The sequence below is a fragment of the Lagopus muta genome, chromosome 8 (assembly GCF_023343835.1).
Source record: "Lagopus muta isolate bLagMut1 chromosome 8, bLagMut1 primary, whole genome shotgun sequence".
Taxonomy (NCBI): Eukaryota; Metazoa; Chordata; class Aves; order Galliformes; family Phasianidae; genus Lagopus; species Lagopus muta.
This window is the reverse complement of record NC_064440.1, coordinates 27,172,766-27,189,963: the sequence shown is the minus strand read 5'-3', so window position 1 is coordinate 27,189,963 and position 17,198 is coordinate 27,172,766. Positions and strand designations below refer to the sequence as shown.

The 17,198-nt window shown below is 38.0% G+C and overlaps 1 protein-coding gene across 3 annotated transcripts in view; it reads right to left on the bottom strand.

Moving 5' to 3' along the window:
- The window catches only part of HECW2 (HECT, C2 and WW domain containing E3 ubiquitin protein ligase 2), a 176,624-nt gene that overhangs the window by 27,540 nt on the left and 131,886 nt on the right, over positions 1-17,198 (bottom strand). For all 3 annotated transcript variants that reach the window (XM_048952762.1, XM_048952761.1, XM_048952763.1), the window contains 6 exons: positions 13,493-13,627; positions 10,549-10,651; positions 7,893-7,989; positions 5,336-5,419; positions 4,365-4,474; positions 470-590 (listed from right to left, as the gene is read on the bottom strand). In XM_048952762.1, the coding sequence (XP_048808719.1) occupies positions 470-590; positions 4,365-4,474; positions 5,336-5,419; positions 7,893-7,989; positions 10,549-10,651; positions 13,493-13,627 (650 nt within the window). The remainder of the gene's footprint in view (positions 1-469; positions 591-4,364; positions 4,475-5,335; positions 5,420-7,892; positions 7,990-10,548; positions 10,652-13,492; positions 13,628-17,198) is intronic.

The following is a 17,198-nucleotide window of genomic DNA, read 5'->3' as shown; positions in this document are numbered from 1 at the left end:
AAGGACTCAGAAGAGAACACCTTTTTACCAAAGAGGACCACATGAACAATAGTGGCAACTATGTACAAAAGATAAGCACACCTCATTTTTCCAACAGAAAAAAAAAAAAAACCAGAAGAAAACATAATTATTTATATCACAGCAACTGCTATGATGGAAGAGTTCAGAAGCCTCCTCTTCTGCATGTCTTTTTCCAAAGCACTTTTTGTCACTGTATTAATAATATTGTTCATATAAAACTGGAGTTGGAATTGATACAGCAAAGAAGTGCCCAGAATTTGCTGTATCCTCTGCTATGAATCATATGCTGTCATTAAATCACTTATGACAGGCTTTATATTTCCAGAAGTGCAAGGGTAACCATAACGTCTGCATTCCTTGTAATAGGAGGACACTTGCAGACGTGCAAGGATAGGCAAGGCAAGCTTCCTGAGCTACAAATCCAGTTTCATGAGATTCTTTAACATACTTCAATTTCCCTGGGCCTTGTCCGTATCCTTTAGTCTCCAACTTTCTGTAGAAGTTTCTCAGCTTGGCTTCAAAATCTCTTTTGTAAGGAGCTGGAGCTCGGGCATTGGCACGCTGAGTACCTGCAGGAAGCAATAAGCAAAGAATGAGCTGTAGTGGCATGAACTGATTAATGTCCTATCATCTACTGAAAAGACTCCTGAACAGCAAAAGGCATGTGTTTGGTTTAGTCACCCTTAGAAATGAGTAAAAGCTGTGTATCTTCAAATCTGCTCTGACTTTCTGATTGCTCATTTCCAATAATATCCTTCTAAAGCACATCTTGAAGAGCAAATCCAGGTGAATGCTGATTTAAAAAAATAGCATGATCAACTGGAAAGGATTTTGTTTGCCAAAGACACTCAATGCCTCAGCCTCAAAGCAGCTCAGGCTCACGAGATACATGTTGTGCTCTGTTCTGTTTTTATTATTCTCAGCAAAGCTAAGACCCCTGAAATGAAGTATAAAAATTATCACCCACTGTGCTGCTGTTGAATATACCAAGCCAAAGAACTTATGGAAATTCCCTAGTGGAAGTTTTCCCTTGGGAAAGTACAAGGGAGAATGGAAACAGTACCAATTTTAAGTTCATGGAGCATTTTATTTGTAACTGTAGAATCATATGTGATGCTCATCCAAGTGAGTCTACTTTTGAGAACTCATTTTTGAGGGAGAGAGCTGTTTGCCAAAAATATTGCATACCTCCTGCATTTATAAGTCCAGTATACACAAATCAACTGTTCTGCTTGATCTATTCTGAATATTACAACCTTTAGAACTTCCACTGCTCTCTGGATAAATTACTTCAATTGATTTAATTGCAAGAAAGTGTGCCAAAGAGGCACTTAGTTAACCCTACTCCTGCTACTTTCATCTTCTAAACTCTACTCTTTATTACATTAATTACTTCCCTGTGTGGGTGTGTAGCCATTCCCCCCAAGAACCCTAGAGCATGTTAAAAAAATTTCTCCTACCTTACAGTATATACATAGGTTGCTAACTGCTTATATACATTGGAGATCAACTAACAGGTCCACAAGACACAAGAAATACAGACAAAGAGCTTAGAAGAGTGTGCTTTAAATGATATCAGTTCACACATGAGTTTTCTTTTGGCATTCTGTAATGAAACTAAGCAAATACAAAAACGCTATGAGTGAAAACATGATAACATTTATGGTTATAAGGCAGAGAGAATATGCATCCTTTCAGCCTTTGCTTGCAGAGCCACAGCATATATGAGTCTGAGATGAAAAACAAGCAGAATATCCTGCGGAAGTGGCTGCTGGAGGAAGCCACACAGTCAGTCTCACTGCAGAGACCAGACAGCGCAGGCAAGATCTGTATTAACACTGCCATTCACTGGTGTTCAAAAGACCTGCCTGACCAGACAGACACTTGCCACTTGTCCTAGGCTCAGAGTAACACATGGGAGGCATGGCAAGTGTCAGAGAATCTTCAGAGCACCGATGGCAATACGAAGGACTCCTCTGGAAAAGCAAATCGTGGTCGCTGATTAAACTATAGTGGTTATCCTACATTACTGAGAGTGCAAAGGGTTTCTAACCATATACTCTCTCAGCTAACTATCTGGAATACTTACAGAAATTTGAAACTATAAACAGCCTTTTAATTATTGGCTTTTTTTCCCTAATTTGTTTATTCCACTTTGGGTCAAAGTAGGCACAAAAATGTAGTCACCAAAAAATAACAAAAGCTTACTTCAGACTTAACCCCTGAAGGAAATTATTGCTAAGAGATACCAAAGAACATAAATTTGGTAATGCATTACTTCATGGCTCAGAAATCAGCAGCACATTATTCTGACAGCAATGACAAGTTCTCATTACAAATTACATGCATATGCCAAGAAATTCCTGGGCAATTATAGTGATTACTTCCGCCTTGAGAACAAAAGATGTTAGTGGAAGAGCTAAAAAATGCAAGTGATGTGATAATCACATTTGATTTTCAAAGTGTTTATATTCTAAAACAGATATAAAGAGCAGCTTCATGATTATTCATCTTCCCCATAAGAGAAAGAACAACTGATAGCAACTGATCTAAACAACAGCTCCTTAATATGCAACCCCTTGCAGTACAGCACAGCCAGTTTAGCTGATGAGAAAACAGAGCCTCCATAGAAATCAGGGGTCATTTATAATTCCTGATCAAAAAAAGATATAGGACTTCATTTGTACACCAAGACAAACATGCAACTCTTGCAGACAAACAGGGAGATTCAATGGTCACTGTATCTTTCTCTATGCAACAGAACAGAGATTACAATTTTAAGGAGGATGAGACTAAAACCATCACTGTTCATCCTTTTACTGCGTGCTACTTCTTAGACAAACAGAGGAGAATATCACATGTTGAAGATTAAACACACTTCGTTGGACTGAAACCTGGCCCAGCATGCTTTGGTGCATGTACTAATAACAAAGAAATTATAACTCTGAGAACAAGAAGTGTTTTTACTCCTTAAGAGAATGCTAGGTTTGCAGTTGAAAGTAAGGTGCAACATGCTTATTTTCAATCTTACTTTCTTTGCAAAGGAGGGAAACAGTTCTAGCTAAGTCATCTATGCATCCAAAACATCAAATGTACATGTTATATCATAAGATCATAAGATAGTTTCTCTAAATTCGCCTTTGCCTATGAGGTCCCATGCCCAGTAGGACAAGCTACCACTCAGGACATTTTTATGTCCTTTTAGTCTGGCTGCCTGAAAAAGTATAGCTTTTTCTCCTAATGACTGTGGACAGGGAAATGCCCATAAAAACCACAACACCTTCGCTGGTGAAATATTCTTATTGTCTGGAACTACCCAGGATTGGTTGCATCCCAAATGTTTTCTATATTTTTGTTCTCTAATTTTTAGGAGCCATCCTAAGCCACATCTGATAAACTGTAGTGATTTTTGTATTCTTGAGAAGCCATACTGACATCTGTGAATTTCACATTACTATACTTGGTCTTCAGAGGTGAAATGGAATTTGAAATAGTTTAGTTTTTATTAGCAACATAATTAGCTAATATGTGAAACATCAATTTCATTCCATTCTGATGTGTGCATTTCCAGACAGCTGCAAGACGCTCTCTTTTGACCTCATGTTAAGAGACAACAATCTGCCTTTACATGTTATTATTTACTATCCAACAAACAGTGGAATTTCAGTGTATACTTACTAGATCTCATGTTTTTATTTTTCTAGGCATGGGATCTTGGCATTAGCAGTCATTTAGTTGTTTAACATCAGTGAAGAACAAGTTTACATGTTTTTACAAGTCAGAACAATAATCACAAACTCTGAAGCTGGAATATAACTATCTTTTTTTACTGGCAGAACACCTTGTGAGCCCAAGGCAAAGGTTCATGTTTGATGGTTAAATTCAATCACACTGGCTAGTTTTGTTCAAAAATAGGACTATATCTTTGTTGTTGCTGGAGCTACAGAACTTGGATTTTCAGAAAGGTGGGAAGTCATTACATGCAGCATAACATAAACTTAATGGTGGGACTGGCTCTGTGGCAATATCTTACAAATATCATTATAAATATACTGCTGTGGACAATGACAGCAATTACAAGTTCACTGCTTCTGCTCATCTAAGTAAAAGCTGGGAACTGCAAAGGGAAACATGTTGGGATATAATTTCCAAATGCTCCATTTTAGGCTGCTATGAAATTGAATTTGGAAAGCAAACTAAAAATTACAGTCAAACAATTTGTCTCTGTTCTTTGACTTCTGGGAAGGCAGCAGGAGTGTGAAAACTGACTTGACTGATCTAGAGCTGATCTTTACTTAGTATGAGAAATGGTTTTTTACAGACTCTGTGCCTGAGAAACTTACCTGGAGAGTTCTGGGGTGAGGACACTGGTGAACCTCTTGGGGACTGGCAATAACTGGGATGAAGTAAGGCATGTGGCGGCACATATGACATTATCTCCTCTTCAAACAAGCTTGTAAATAGAAGCACATTTTAAAAAGCAACACATTTATTTGCATGAATAAAAGGTATCTTTCTAAAAATAAGCATCTATTTAATCTGTTTTCTTTGTTAGTGACTTGCCTATTTCCACTATGCATACTTAAGGATTGTAGAGTCATAGAATATTACTGCCATTCCCACTGAAACTTAGTGGAAAGCAATAATTACTGCTAAATACTGTGAAATATCAGACGATATGAAATACGATGTTTGTTTTCAATACTAAAATACACTTGCTCCATTTGTGTTCCCTCTTTTTTTTTTTTTCTTTTTTTTTTTTTTTTTTCCATTTGTACTGTTATTAGAAAAGGGTCAAAAACCTTAGTCATGATTTCCCAGAAAAAAAATCTATAATACTGCACAAAGACCAGGAACACAAACTTGCAATAACCCAGTCCAGTTCCGAGGTTTAACATGCAGCATTTTAGGGAACTAATGGATGCACAATTAAAATTTTGTCATTAATACATCCTTGAGGCAATGGCATTATTAAAATGGGAAGAAAATCAAAGCACAACTTTTCATACCTTTTTTAGGTATTTTTAGAAAAACAAAACCAGAACAAAACAAAAACCTGGAGAAGAGAAATAAAATACAAAGAATATGAAGTTTTTGTGGGATTGCACTAACTCTTTGACTTTTCTCTTAAAGATTAATTATACTGATGATTGATTTCAATAACACAAATAATTGATTTCCTACAAAGGAAAGTTTGAAATGAAAATCCTGCATTTTCTTTATTTCACTAAATGGGTACACACTACTGTCCAGAAGGCTCTTCAGCAGCTGCCACAGCATATTCCATACATGCACAGAAAGCAGCAGCACCTACCTGAGTAACATGACAAGGTCTGCATCACTGGATAAACGCACCAAGCCAGGCGTTCCCTCTGTCCGGATGAACTGGATCTTCTCCCTGTGTAAGCCAAAAAGAGTTACAAAATATCTGATGTACACCCCAGTAAAAAAGAGAAGTACAGGGTATATCATAAAGACCTCTAGGCTATGCTTCTGCACTTCAGAAACCATTTTTTCTCATGCCACAGCATATGCATGTGAGTAGTAAAATATTACAACTAAAAAGCTCATTTGTTCTGAAGAGTCATTCTTGTTTCCCTCACTGATTCAAGGCTTGAGGTACTGCAGACATGCAACCAAAAAAACTAGCAGTGGCCCTGAATTCAAAGCAGTAGGCCAAGCCCTGTGAGAGAATATTACTATTCAGAAAGTGAACTGTTTGAAGCAGTGTACAAATATGCAAATGTAAGCCATATGTTACAATGTTTTTATGATTTCCAAAGTGGGATTTTCAAAAGACGTTGCATTTAGCGCATCTTTCAGAAAACCCCTGCACTGTTTCTCCGTCTCTACTTCACCAAAGTACTCAACTCTCCTCCCAGACCCAATCTGGACACTACTGTGGAATCTATGCATCCTTAACACTGTGCATAACACACTCTGGATTGTTGCAATCTCACTATGGATTTTTAGTATCTATATTGAATATAATGATTTGGATTATATTATATTATTATATTATTAATTTATTATTCTCTCCACAGCCTGTAGAGTTTTTTCCTGTATTCTAAAATGAAAGGACATCCTATTCATTTCCTACCAGTATAAGACAGAACTTCTCTCTGGGTTCCGTCAGAAGAGGGTTGGCCAGCAGGGACAGGGAGGTGATTGTTCCCCTCCACTCTGCTCTTGTGAGGCCCCATCTGGAGTACTGTGTCCAGATCTGGAGCCCCCAGTACAAGAAAGACAGAGAGCTGTTGGAGAGGGTCCAAAGGAGAGCCACAAAGATGATCAGGAGACTGGAGCACCTCCCCTACAAAGACAGGCTGAGGGAGCTAGGCTTGTTCAGCCCGGAGAAGAGTAGGCTGCAGGGTAATCTAATTGCAGCCTTTCAGTACCTAAAGGGAGCCTACAAAAAGGAGGAGAATCAACTCTTTGAAAGGGTTGATAACTGCAGGACAAGGGAAATTAGTTTTAAGTTGAGGGAGGGGAGATTTAGGTTGGATATCTGGGGAAGGTTCTTTACAGAGAGAGTGGTGAGGTGCTGGAACAGGCTGCCCAGAGAGGTTGTGGATGTCCCGTCCCTAGAAGTGTTCAAGGCTAGAGTGGATGGCGCCCTGGTCAGCTCGGTCTAGTATTAAATAGGGAGGTTGGTGGCCCTGCATGTGGCAAGGGGGTTGGAGATTCATGATCACTGAGGTCCCTTCCAATCCTGGTCATTCTGTGATTCTGTGATCATACAATTTGGACACACTGTTAACATGGAAAAGAAAACCAAATGCAAATGCACATAATAAAAATTCTAAAGGAGAAAAACAAACAAACAGAAAAAAGCTCTATATAAGAACAGTGATACTGGCTCAGCTCAGAGGTCCGTCTACCCCACTGAAAGTGACAAGGACAAAAGACTAAAGACAAGAGCGCTGGCAGCAGCACGCAGTTTAAGCTATGTGTTTCTGGAGCACATAATTTCATGCACAAGTTTCATCCAAAAGGTCAAGCCAAATTTCTTGCCATCTGTCTCTAAAAACAGTTTGACAGAAGACATTCTTAAACAATTAACCTAACATAAATTTTCCTGACAACTTCCACTACATATGCAGCATATTCGAGGGTCAAAAGGGGAACATCCAAGCTGTACATGCTTGCAGTGGTGGCTGTAGTAATTCAGTGTTTCCCTGTGAAGACAGGCAGTGAAAGTCAAGCAACCACTTCATCAAACCTGTGGTCTCAATCCATCAAGAACCATGATCAGTATGTTAACCCCACAGTTCCACCAGCGCAGTGCCGAGCCAAAGCTAAAACACACTGCCCGTCTGTGAGCATGGCCCCATCATGCACAGGGCAGGGATGTCTGGACAGTTCTAGAGCCTACTCCAATTTACATCAATGCCCAAATAGAAAAGTTTGAAGAAACGAATGGTAAATTTCAAAAGACTTCTTAGTATTCAGTTAGCAACACCAGAAATCAGAAAAACATTTTCTGGGTTAATGTTTGCAGCTCTCCAAATAAATGCAATCAATAACATCTCAGGAGTTACCACTGAGAATTGTGATCCGAATGACAGTTTTTAAGTATATGCCTTTTATCCCCTGTTAGGATATAAATCATATGATTGGTACCTTTGCCTGAAGCCTTTTATTTAATTTTCCCTTCATTTTCTAATAGTATATTTTTTCTCTTTCCCTAAATGTTATTTCACTGAGTTAAACAGAAATACAAAAAAGAAGTATTAGCTGCAGCTTTATGGATATGTTGTCTACAAATTCTACAATTTGTTATGTGCCACTGCCAACTTTAATGACAGAAACTAATTCAGATTAGCATTTTGTATTAGACTGGGAATAGCAGACTGCCCAAATTTTAATACCTGAGTGAATGATTCCTGGTAAGATCTGGTTGACGCTCTTGTAGAATTTCAAAGATGTTGGGCTGCCGCAGAAATGCAACAATCTTGTCATTGTAAGCTGAAAATACCAACAAAAACATTGTACTGAAACAACTACATACTAAAAGACAGGATGACATTCCTTCTTAGTTTTGAGCAATGACCACAAATTTCACTTTCACAGTCATTAGTTTAGCAGTACTGCATTCATTTATATTTATTTGCGTAAGGCTACTTGTAGCGCTATCACAGGGAACACACCTGATTATGAATGAGATCTGATTATGACAAATCCTTTCCACTGTTAATTAACAGTGCTAACTTTTTTAGCAATTTCTATTACCTTTTACAATCACACTCCTAGCTGAAGTCAAACTAGAGTATTCATTGCTAGAATTAAATCAAGGTTCTTAAGTTTCCACTGCACCGAACCATTCTCACTCATAAAAAGGAAATGTGAAGTGTCACAAAGCACGAGACATTGCTTAGTCTGCTATTATAAATTAAAATATGAGTCAGGGCAATGGAGGATCCAATATCTTATTTTATAACAGTGTGTTTAACAGCCATGTAGACAAGGTTCTTTCTTCAGCTACCTTCAGCATCCCCTTCCAATCCGTTTGGTGTCACTGTAATCTCTACAGGCCCTTGGAAAGATGTGACTGGTATAAGAGTGATGAACTGCCCTCTGGAGATGCTGGATTGCACTAATAGACCAGATTGAGAACTTTATTTATAGACGTAAATATAATGTCATTCATCTCATCATTTGTACGACACCTGAGACCTACAGAACTAGGCAAGAAAACAAGATGACTATAACCACAGACATTATAAAGCTCTTACAGGCTGGATGTAAGGTAACTAAGTGAATATTTTAAAACTCTTCCTCTGAGAAGTAATAGCCTTTTGTTGTTATTCATACTAAGATTCTGCCTAAGTATCAAAAATGCAGTGCATCCTAACAGATGGCTGTATATCCGGGCTCCTTCTCAAACCTTAATTCATCCAGCTTTGTGTGCTTACAGTAACGTTATCTGCTAGTGGCTTTTCAAGACTTTGACTAGACATATATTCATCAATTTCAATTACTCAAAGATTAACATTACTCCTTTTCTTCTTTATAACTTAGCAAAAACACAGAAATAAAAGGTTAGAGATTAAAAGATCAAAGAACTTATAGTTCAGTGATATCCATGCATTCTTGATATTATTCTTAGAATTTTAAGACCAGGTGAAAATAAAATACTAAACTCTTCCATTTTCAACATGTAACAAACACTACTCAAAGCTAAACATACTTCTGATGGTATAAGCATTTCCACAGTTGACTTACAGTCAACTCCTATTTGGCTACGTTTCTTAACTATCAACAGACAGAAGTAGGTTACAGCCATTCAGGAACCTTCCAAGAATAGCTGATTAAAGCTAGTCAGAATTAGAGAAAAACAATTCATATATAATGAAAGGAGTGCTTTTTATTTTTGTGAACTTTTAAAATGTATTCTCTCAGCTATGTATTCATTTTTCTAAAGAGATTCTAGGACACATTCCATGTTGGAGGTGTTCAATCCATTCTCAAACATGAAACAATCAATGGAAACACCCATATTCTAATCCCAGCTGAGGGAACTGGGATTACTTAGTCTGAGAAGAGAAGGAGACTCGGGAGAAACTTCATAGCTCACTGCAACTACCTGGAGGAGATTGTGGTGAGGGGTGGAGGGGGCTGCCTCTTCTGCATATCTAGCAATAGGACTAGAGGGAATGCATTCAAACTGCACCAGGGCAGGTTCAGATTGCATATTACAAAAAATTTCTTCTCTCACAGAGCAGTCAGGTGCTCGAATGGGTTGCCCAGGGAGGTGGTTGAGTCCTCATCCTTGGAAGTTCTCAAGAAACATTTAGATGTTCTACTAAGAGACATGGTTAGTGGGGAAGTATTGCTGGTAGGTGGGTAGTTGGACCAGATGAGCTTGAAGGTCTTTTCCAACTTCAGTGACTCTATGATTCTATTCTAATTCACTAATTCACTTACTGCTGAGCCTGTAGTGTATGCACACCATGAACACAGCAAGGGGAAGGATTTAAATTAGCAGAGATTTTCAAGTAAACATGGCACAGTACAAAGATCCAGTTATAGTCAATCGGATTAATTTATCTTGATTTAGCACAATGTGACAGCTGTTAGATTCAATAAACTAAATTCTCTTCTTGGTGGCATAGGAATCAGTAACTTTGTATGTATGTAACTGAGAGCAGAAGTTAAGCTAATGACTAATTCCAAGCTGATTAACACTTGATGGAATCTTGCCAAAAGAGATACCCAGAAGTTCTACAAAATCACTTGAAATACCCAATTAGGACACAACCTGCTGGCTTCAGCTCCTCCTGTCACCACTTAGACTAGTGGGATTAGGAAACTCAGAACAAGTAGGATTTTTACATCAATTGTTCAATTCCTCATAGACACTTTCTGTTATTATTCCTACAGGTTGCAAGTGACTGATTAGACAGTAGTCCTAACAAATTGTAACTTCCACCCACCCCTACCAAATGAAAAACACAACAGTGAAGACAGACGTGACACATTCAGTCACAGAGTACTTCTCTGCAAAGAGGCCATATGCTGACTTACCCACTGGAACCACATCCTGGTACTGAGCTCTGCTGACTGTATTGAATGTACTAGACGGTCTTGGTAGAACTGGTGGTCCTGCATGACGAGAGTCCTCTCCAACCTGAAAATGTACAAGTGAACACAGTCAGTGTTTCTTTGTCAGCATATACTTAGGTATACAATGGAACAGTATTTAAGTGAGTACTTATATGACTTAAAATTAAACATAAACATAAATTTTCTGCTGGATCACTATTCCCAATAATCAGTGTAGAAGGGATTACCTATCTTGCAAGAGAATTATTAGTAAAACATTATTTATTAGTCAGGAAAAATCAAAACCATTTATTTCCAAGTTTATTACTATTTTTAAATAATAGTCCCATTCTGAAAGTAAATTCTCCTCTAAAATTCAAGCTGGGAAATTTTCAGAGAGTAATTTTGTACTTCATGTACATCTTTACCCATATTAAAAGTTAAAAAGATCAAAATGCAGCTCTTTCATTAGCACCATAACCACTCATGAGCAGAATTTCCCTAAACTCAAACTGGAAAGAATTCTGTGGCTAAAACAGCAATATAAAGTGAGTTCACATTCAGTCAAGGTAAATGAGTCCAAAACTGGTACAAACATTTCTTAAAATCACTCAGGAGAACTGTTGTCAATTCTTTGTGTGTTTACCTTCTGGAAGTGAAACATACAGCATATCAACATTTTTTAGTGCAGAACCATAGTGTAAAATTTTTCCTCGTGGGATATGTGATGCTGGGTCAGCTTCTACAATTTACTGTATGTTGAGGTTTCAGTCATTTCTACTGTGTCATTATTTTGTATTTTATCTACATGAGGCATTTTGTTCAACCATTTTTTCATTCTCTTGGACCTTTATGTTTACTCCTCTATCCCTCTGCCTGTAGATAATTATTACTACGTGAACTACACTTCCACATTCCAGAGAATTCCAAAAAAATTTCAAGTGCAAAAGATCAAATGATTATAAAGGTTTTGTTAAATCCAGACTCTGGCATCACAGTGTAGTAAAAGACCTGAAGTAACTCACAAGGTCTTTCTGCCCTCCGATAATAATCTCTCTGGAAAAAAAATAATAATAACAGTAATTTCCTTTAGGCGTTGTGCTGGAAAAGGAATGGCATTATTATTAGCTCCAGCTTCACGCTGCAGTTCAGCTTTAGCTAAAAAGGCATTCCTTACACCGGCTATTGTTTGTTTTAGAGCATCTCCCTGTAAAAACTGGGTCAACAGCTTCATAACATCAATGCAAATCCAAATAAAGTATTTTGAGAATTTTTTTCATTAAGTACTCATCTGTCTGCAATAACATACAGTTCCATAATACAATGGCTTTAAAATAGCTGCAAATAAGCAATATTTAAGTCGTAAGAGCTGAAGAAAACATACTCAGTCTCGTACATATGCATATCAATAAACATCATTACATCATCAGTCTCCGAATGGGGATACTGCTTTGATTTCTATGTGGTGCTGCTTTACTTATATTCAAAATAGAGCCACAACTGTTATCATACCAAATAAATATTTCTGAACTGGCATTAAGAAACAGATCAAGCAATTTCATTTATCTAATCTAGACGGAGTAGAATATTCCAGCAGATAATTAGCACTGTGTATATGCAATATATGTGCAGACTTCCTGTAAGATGAACTACACTTATGCTGCAGTATTGACAACTTCAGCAGAACAGCTCATCTGTCTCTCTCTATCTTGAATGCAGATATTGAAGTCCAGAAGAAAGATAATCTGCACACCAATTTGGTGAAGTCAAAAAAAAAAAAACCAATCTTTTTTATGTTCTCCTATAAATCAGTAGGAACAGAAAAACTTGAAACATCTAGTGGAAGATCTAAACAGCTACATGAAGACAATTTCAGCTGTCTTGCCTGCTGCAAGACGTCAGTGTCTACACCATATAACCACACTGACAGATAATGCTATTTAAAATGATGCATAAAATACACCTTATATTGAGGGTGGCCATGGGAAGTATCCTTGACAACTAAACCATATTCGTACAGGAAATGATAACATACGCAACCAATGCAAAAACACTTCCTGCAGCTCAGTGGAAGCTCCGATAGAGAAGTAGCGGCACAGATTCACGCACTGAAGCAGATCTCTGGCAGAACTTGATGTGCCACAAAACTGAGCTAAAAATGGGACAAATCAGAGCATCTCACAAGTCGTAACATGTATTATCTTTTAATTCCTGTCATGGGATAGCCCTCCTCTGAAAAGAGGAACCACAGCCACCAGCACAGAGTTTTAATAACATCTACAACTAAAGATTAAGCCATTATACATATGCTTGGTCATAGGTAAAAAGAATTTACAGCAACAATATGGAGATTGGTGGTGAAAAAGGTCCACAGTGGCGCATCAACATGACAGTCTTTCAAATGTTTTACTGTTTAGAAAGTAGAGTTAAAATACATACATAAGTACATACAATGGTCTGACAAGCCCATATGCAGGAAGAAGGCGTTTTACACTTATTCAGATTGTTGCACATCTAGATGTATACACACACCCATTTTTTCCTCTAATTTGCAAAGTTATAACCTACATAGTTGGCAGACACCAGGCTTGACAGCAGTAAGTATTTTGACAGTAAAAATCATGATACAGATACTGATAACCTGTAATCAGATGCTCTCCTGTGGTTAAACAGGGTTACTGCAAATTAAAAGTAAAATTAATGTTGATGGTTTGGGTTTTTTTTCTGAAATAGTGTATTTCAAAAGGATCAGTGACGTTCCCTGTTGGAAAATAATACCATAAACATTTATGGCTGAGTACCATCCAGTTACAGAGCAACAATGTTCCTCACAACTGAATGGAGTTGTAAATGGAATGAAGTAAAAGAAGATGTCCTTAAAAACCTGGTGGCTCCCAACCAGAGAGAAGAGGCAGAGCAAACTTACCTCACCAGCACTGTGGCTGCGTTGCCTAGTTAAGTGCTGCCGATGGACTAAAGCACTGGTAGGCCTGCTGCTCTGCAAGGGAAGCCGAGGGTCAATGAACGTGGTCGTGCGGGAATTGTGATCAACGAAGAAAGCCTAGAAAAAGAAAAAGGCAAGAATTTATAGCCAATTGTTTGTATGACAAGAATACTCAACAACCAAAGACTTAAATGTCTAAGGTTAATGCGTATTCAGGCTCTAGGATTCAGCCTCTGATGTCAGGCTTTCGAAATTCCTTCTCATGTTGCTGTGGCTCACATGGCAAAAGGAGGATAACAGTTTTTCAACTCACTGGAGGGATGAATTCTTTAATACCTTATTTCATTCATGCCTTTAAAGTCCTTTGAAATCTTCAGCTGACCAACATCAGAAGTTTTATTATGATTGCCAATAAGAAAAGGCTCTTATATTTAATAAAAGTCATCCTCATGTTTTCTTTATGATTATTATAATTAAATATAATTTATAAATATATTATAAATATAATATATATAAAAATAAAATATAAATAAAATATATTATAAATATAATTAAATATGATTTATTATTATAAATCTTAACTTTGAATACAAACTGGTGTGCAAAACTCAAGTGTATGACTGCATCCTATGATGCATTGTGATTACAAGTCAAAAGACATTTTTACTAACCTCATGTTGCAACTATTCTAAGCTCATTAACCTGAAAAAATGTCAGCTGGGGATAAAAAGAAGGTGGCAGCAGAAACTTTTAAAACAGGCAGCTGGTAAAGAACTACCGCATGCTGGCTGGTCTGTTGTTTGCTTAAAGCAAGGTCACAGGAGCACATATCCTGGAAAATGAAAACCTCCTGCACTACAGTCCAATTCAAACCAAAAATTGTTTCTAATCCTTGAGATTTAAACTTTTTCCAGTATTAGTGTTGCACTTGGAAACCTGCACTGTTCTATTTCAACTTACTTCAGCTTTTTTTTCAGTCACAATGCTGGAAATAAGGAAATGGCAAAAAAAGATCCTGATTTTGAGGAGAAGAGTTACAAGAAAGTGACATCTGGTTTGAAGAATTAAAGAGTCTGGACCAGCAGAGAGGTGGTTGGGTCTGCTGGAGTCATTTCTATTTGTGATACCAGTGAGGTACTTTGACCACAGTTTCATAAACAATTCAGTCCTGTGGTGTCAGCAAAAGAAACATTCCCATCTTCCCCCACCCTAACCACTTGTTTCATCCCTTGTGCAGCCCCCTCCTGCCTTGTGCTGGCACAAGTGTTTGCGTGGCCACACAGTGAACCTTGCTGGGGAACCGGTCCAGGCCAAAATTATTCTCTTTTGTCCGTTTCCTTGCTTCTTCTTCTAACCTCAGTCAGCCCACCAGGGACGAGAGAAGTACAGAACTGGATCTTATAGCAACCTACAGTGTTCATCAAATCATTACTCAGGCTGCTTAGTACAGACAGGATAGAGAAAACAGAATTCTTGTGACTGCCATGAAAGTCATTAGGCAAGCTAGTGTGCCATGTTACACAGCAACTAAATATTGCTGTGGTCAGTAGTGGGAGAAAATATTAGTATTTCCAAATCCCAACAAAGAGGAAGTGCATGGAGCTGCAAATTGCAGCTGATGTCTGGCTGGGAGAGACAGGAGGGACACCTAACCTGCAAGACCTCAAAAACATTTCAGAAGAGGGCAGCAAGACTCCTACAGCTTTAACAGTGATGGCCTGAACCTAAGATCTGGGTATGCAAGTGTTGAACCACACCACCTGAACACCAAAGAAGAAGTTCCCTTCTGTTCAGATGAAATAGTTACAAACACTTAAGTGAAACAGTGTTCTGCAATTCACAAACAACATCGCGTATCAAAACATTACAATTTTAACTGCAGCGTTTGAGCCTGATGCAGGACTTTTTTCTTTGACCTTGACAAATGATGCCATCACCTTCAGCACAAATACATCTATTTCAGAACATGAAACCAGAGGAAAAGCAGAAAGAAAGCCATTACAAAATTTTGGTTTGAGGCCTGGCAAATGATTGAAAGAGGCTGCTGCAATGTATCCAAGCTTTCTGAACTATTTGCTTCTCATTTACAGGTTTACTTCACTTACTAACAATTGGCTGTTTTGCGTGTTTTATACTCATGTATCTACTACTTTTTCCAGTCTTGTCTATGCACATTTCTAAGCTGTGAGGGACATTCAGCAAACCAAAGGTTGATTTCATTAAGTTGACACTATACTGTAAAATCACTTAGGAAAAAAAAAAGTAGCGATTTAATCGTGGAAGTACTATCTACAGTTGTTCTACACAGTTATTTGATTTAACACAACAGTCTAACACTGTATGTAGTGCTCTTTCATATTACATTTAAATAAAGAACTAACCATACATACCAAGTTTAAGACAAGCATATCTTATTAACTATGAATGCTTGCAGGTCAGCAAGTAGCAGCCTACTCAAAGCCAAAAATACTAATTCATAGCTTCAGCGAAGATAAGCATTAGAGCCTTAATGTGGATATTGGCACACAGCTCAAAACACAGTGAAATCTCTCAATCTCCTTCACAAAAAATTCCTCTCATAGCACCTAATTATAATTCATGAATCTTATGATGCTTGAAGAGAATGACATAAGGTGAATAGTGCAAAAACTGTAATTTATCCATTAAACATGGATAGTTGCCTAAGTTACCTTTCACATTAAAGTATATGAAGCTTGCTAAAATACCCTTCTTCCTACTCAAGTCATTAATAATCAATTAGAATTTCACAGTAGAAAGAAAAAAAAAAATCTCTTATAATTTATTATTATTTATTTGGGATGAAGCCAATGGGATGAAGTTCAACAAGATCAAGTGCCAGGTCCTGCACTTTGGCTACAACAACCCAAGGCAACGCTACAGACTTGGGGCAGAGTGTCTGGAAGGCCCTGGAGACTTTCAAGACTAGATCAGGCTCTGTGCACCTGATGATGAGGTGTGGATGTCCCTGTTCATTGCAGAGGAGTTGGACTGGACGGCCTTTAAAGGTCATTTCCAACTCTAAGGTTTCTATGATTCTACCATTTGTAACGCCACTCAGAAATCCCATACTTGATGCGTTGGGCCTCCTGGGGGGTTTTGTTGTCTGAAGGGGATACATGGAGGAGTCCAGGAAGAATGGGCAACTGAGATTAGTCGAACAGCTCTGAAGGGAGTTTGGAGGTGAGCAGGCCCCACTTGAGCACGAATGCCTGCAAAGGTTACAAGCCATTGGAACTGCACTGACATCAGGGAACATGAACTCTACTGTTCACTTCTGTATTAGGGTCAGAATAATCACTGTGCCTTGTGAGCAACACCAAGCCTCTTACTACAATATACTTGGAGAAATAAAGGGAAACATTATCTCAGCGGGAAAGAATAGCAGGAAAGGAGATGTAATATGCATTGTGGCATGGCTAATATCCACTTGCTGTTCTTTAGCTTTTGCTTTTAATAATAAATGCAGGCTTGGTTTTGTTCGGTCTCATCAAACATGTTTCCACGTAGTTGACATCACTCTCTTTCAACTGCTGAATAAGCTTTCCTACTGGCCACATGCACTGTTTGTGACGAAGACGAATCAACATAAAGAGCATGAATAACTGAGCTTAATTCGAAGTGAAGAAATCCCAGTGGGGATTTATTCAGTGCTTCCTTTCACTGATTA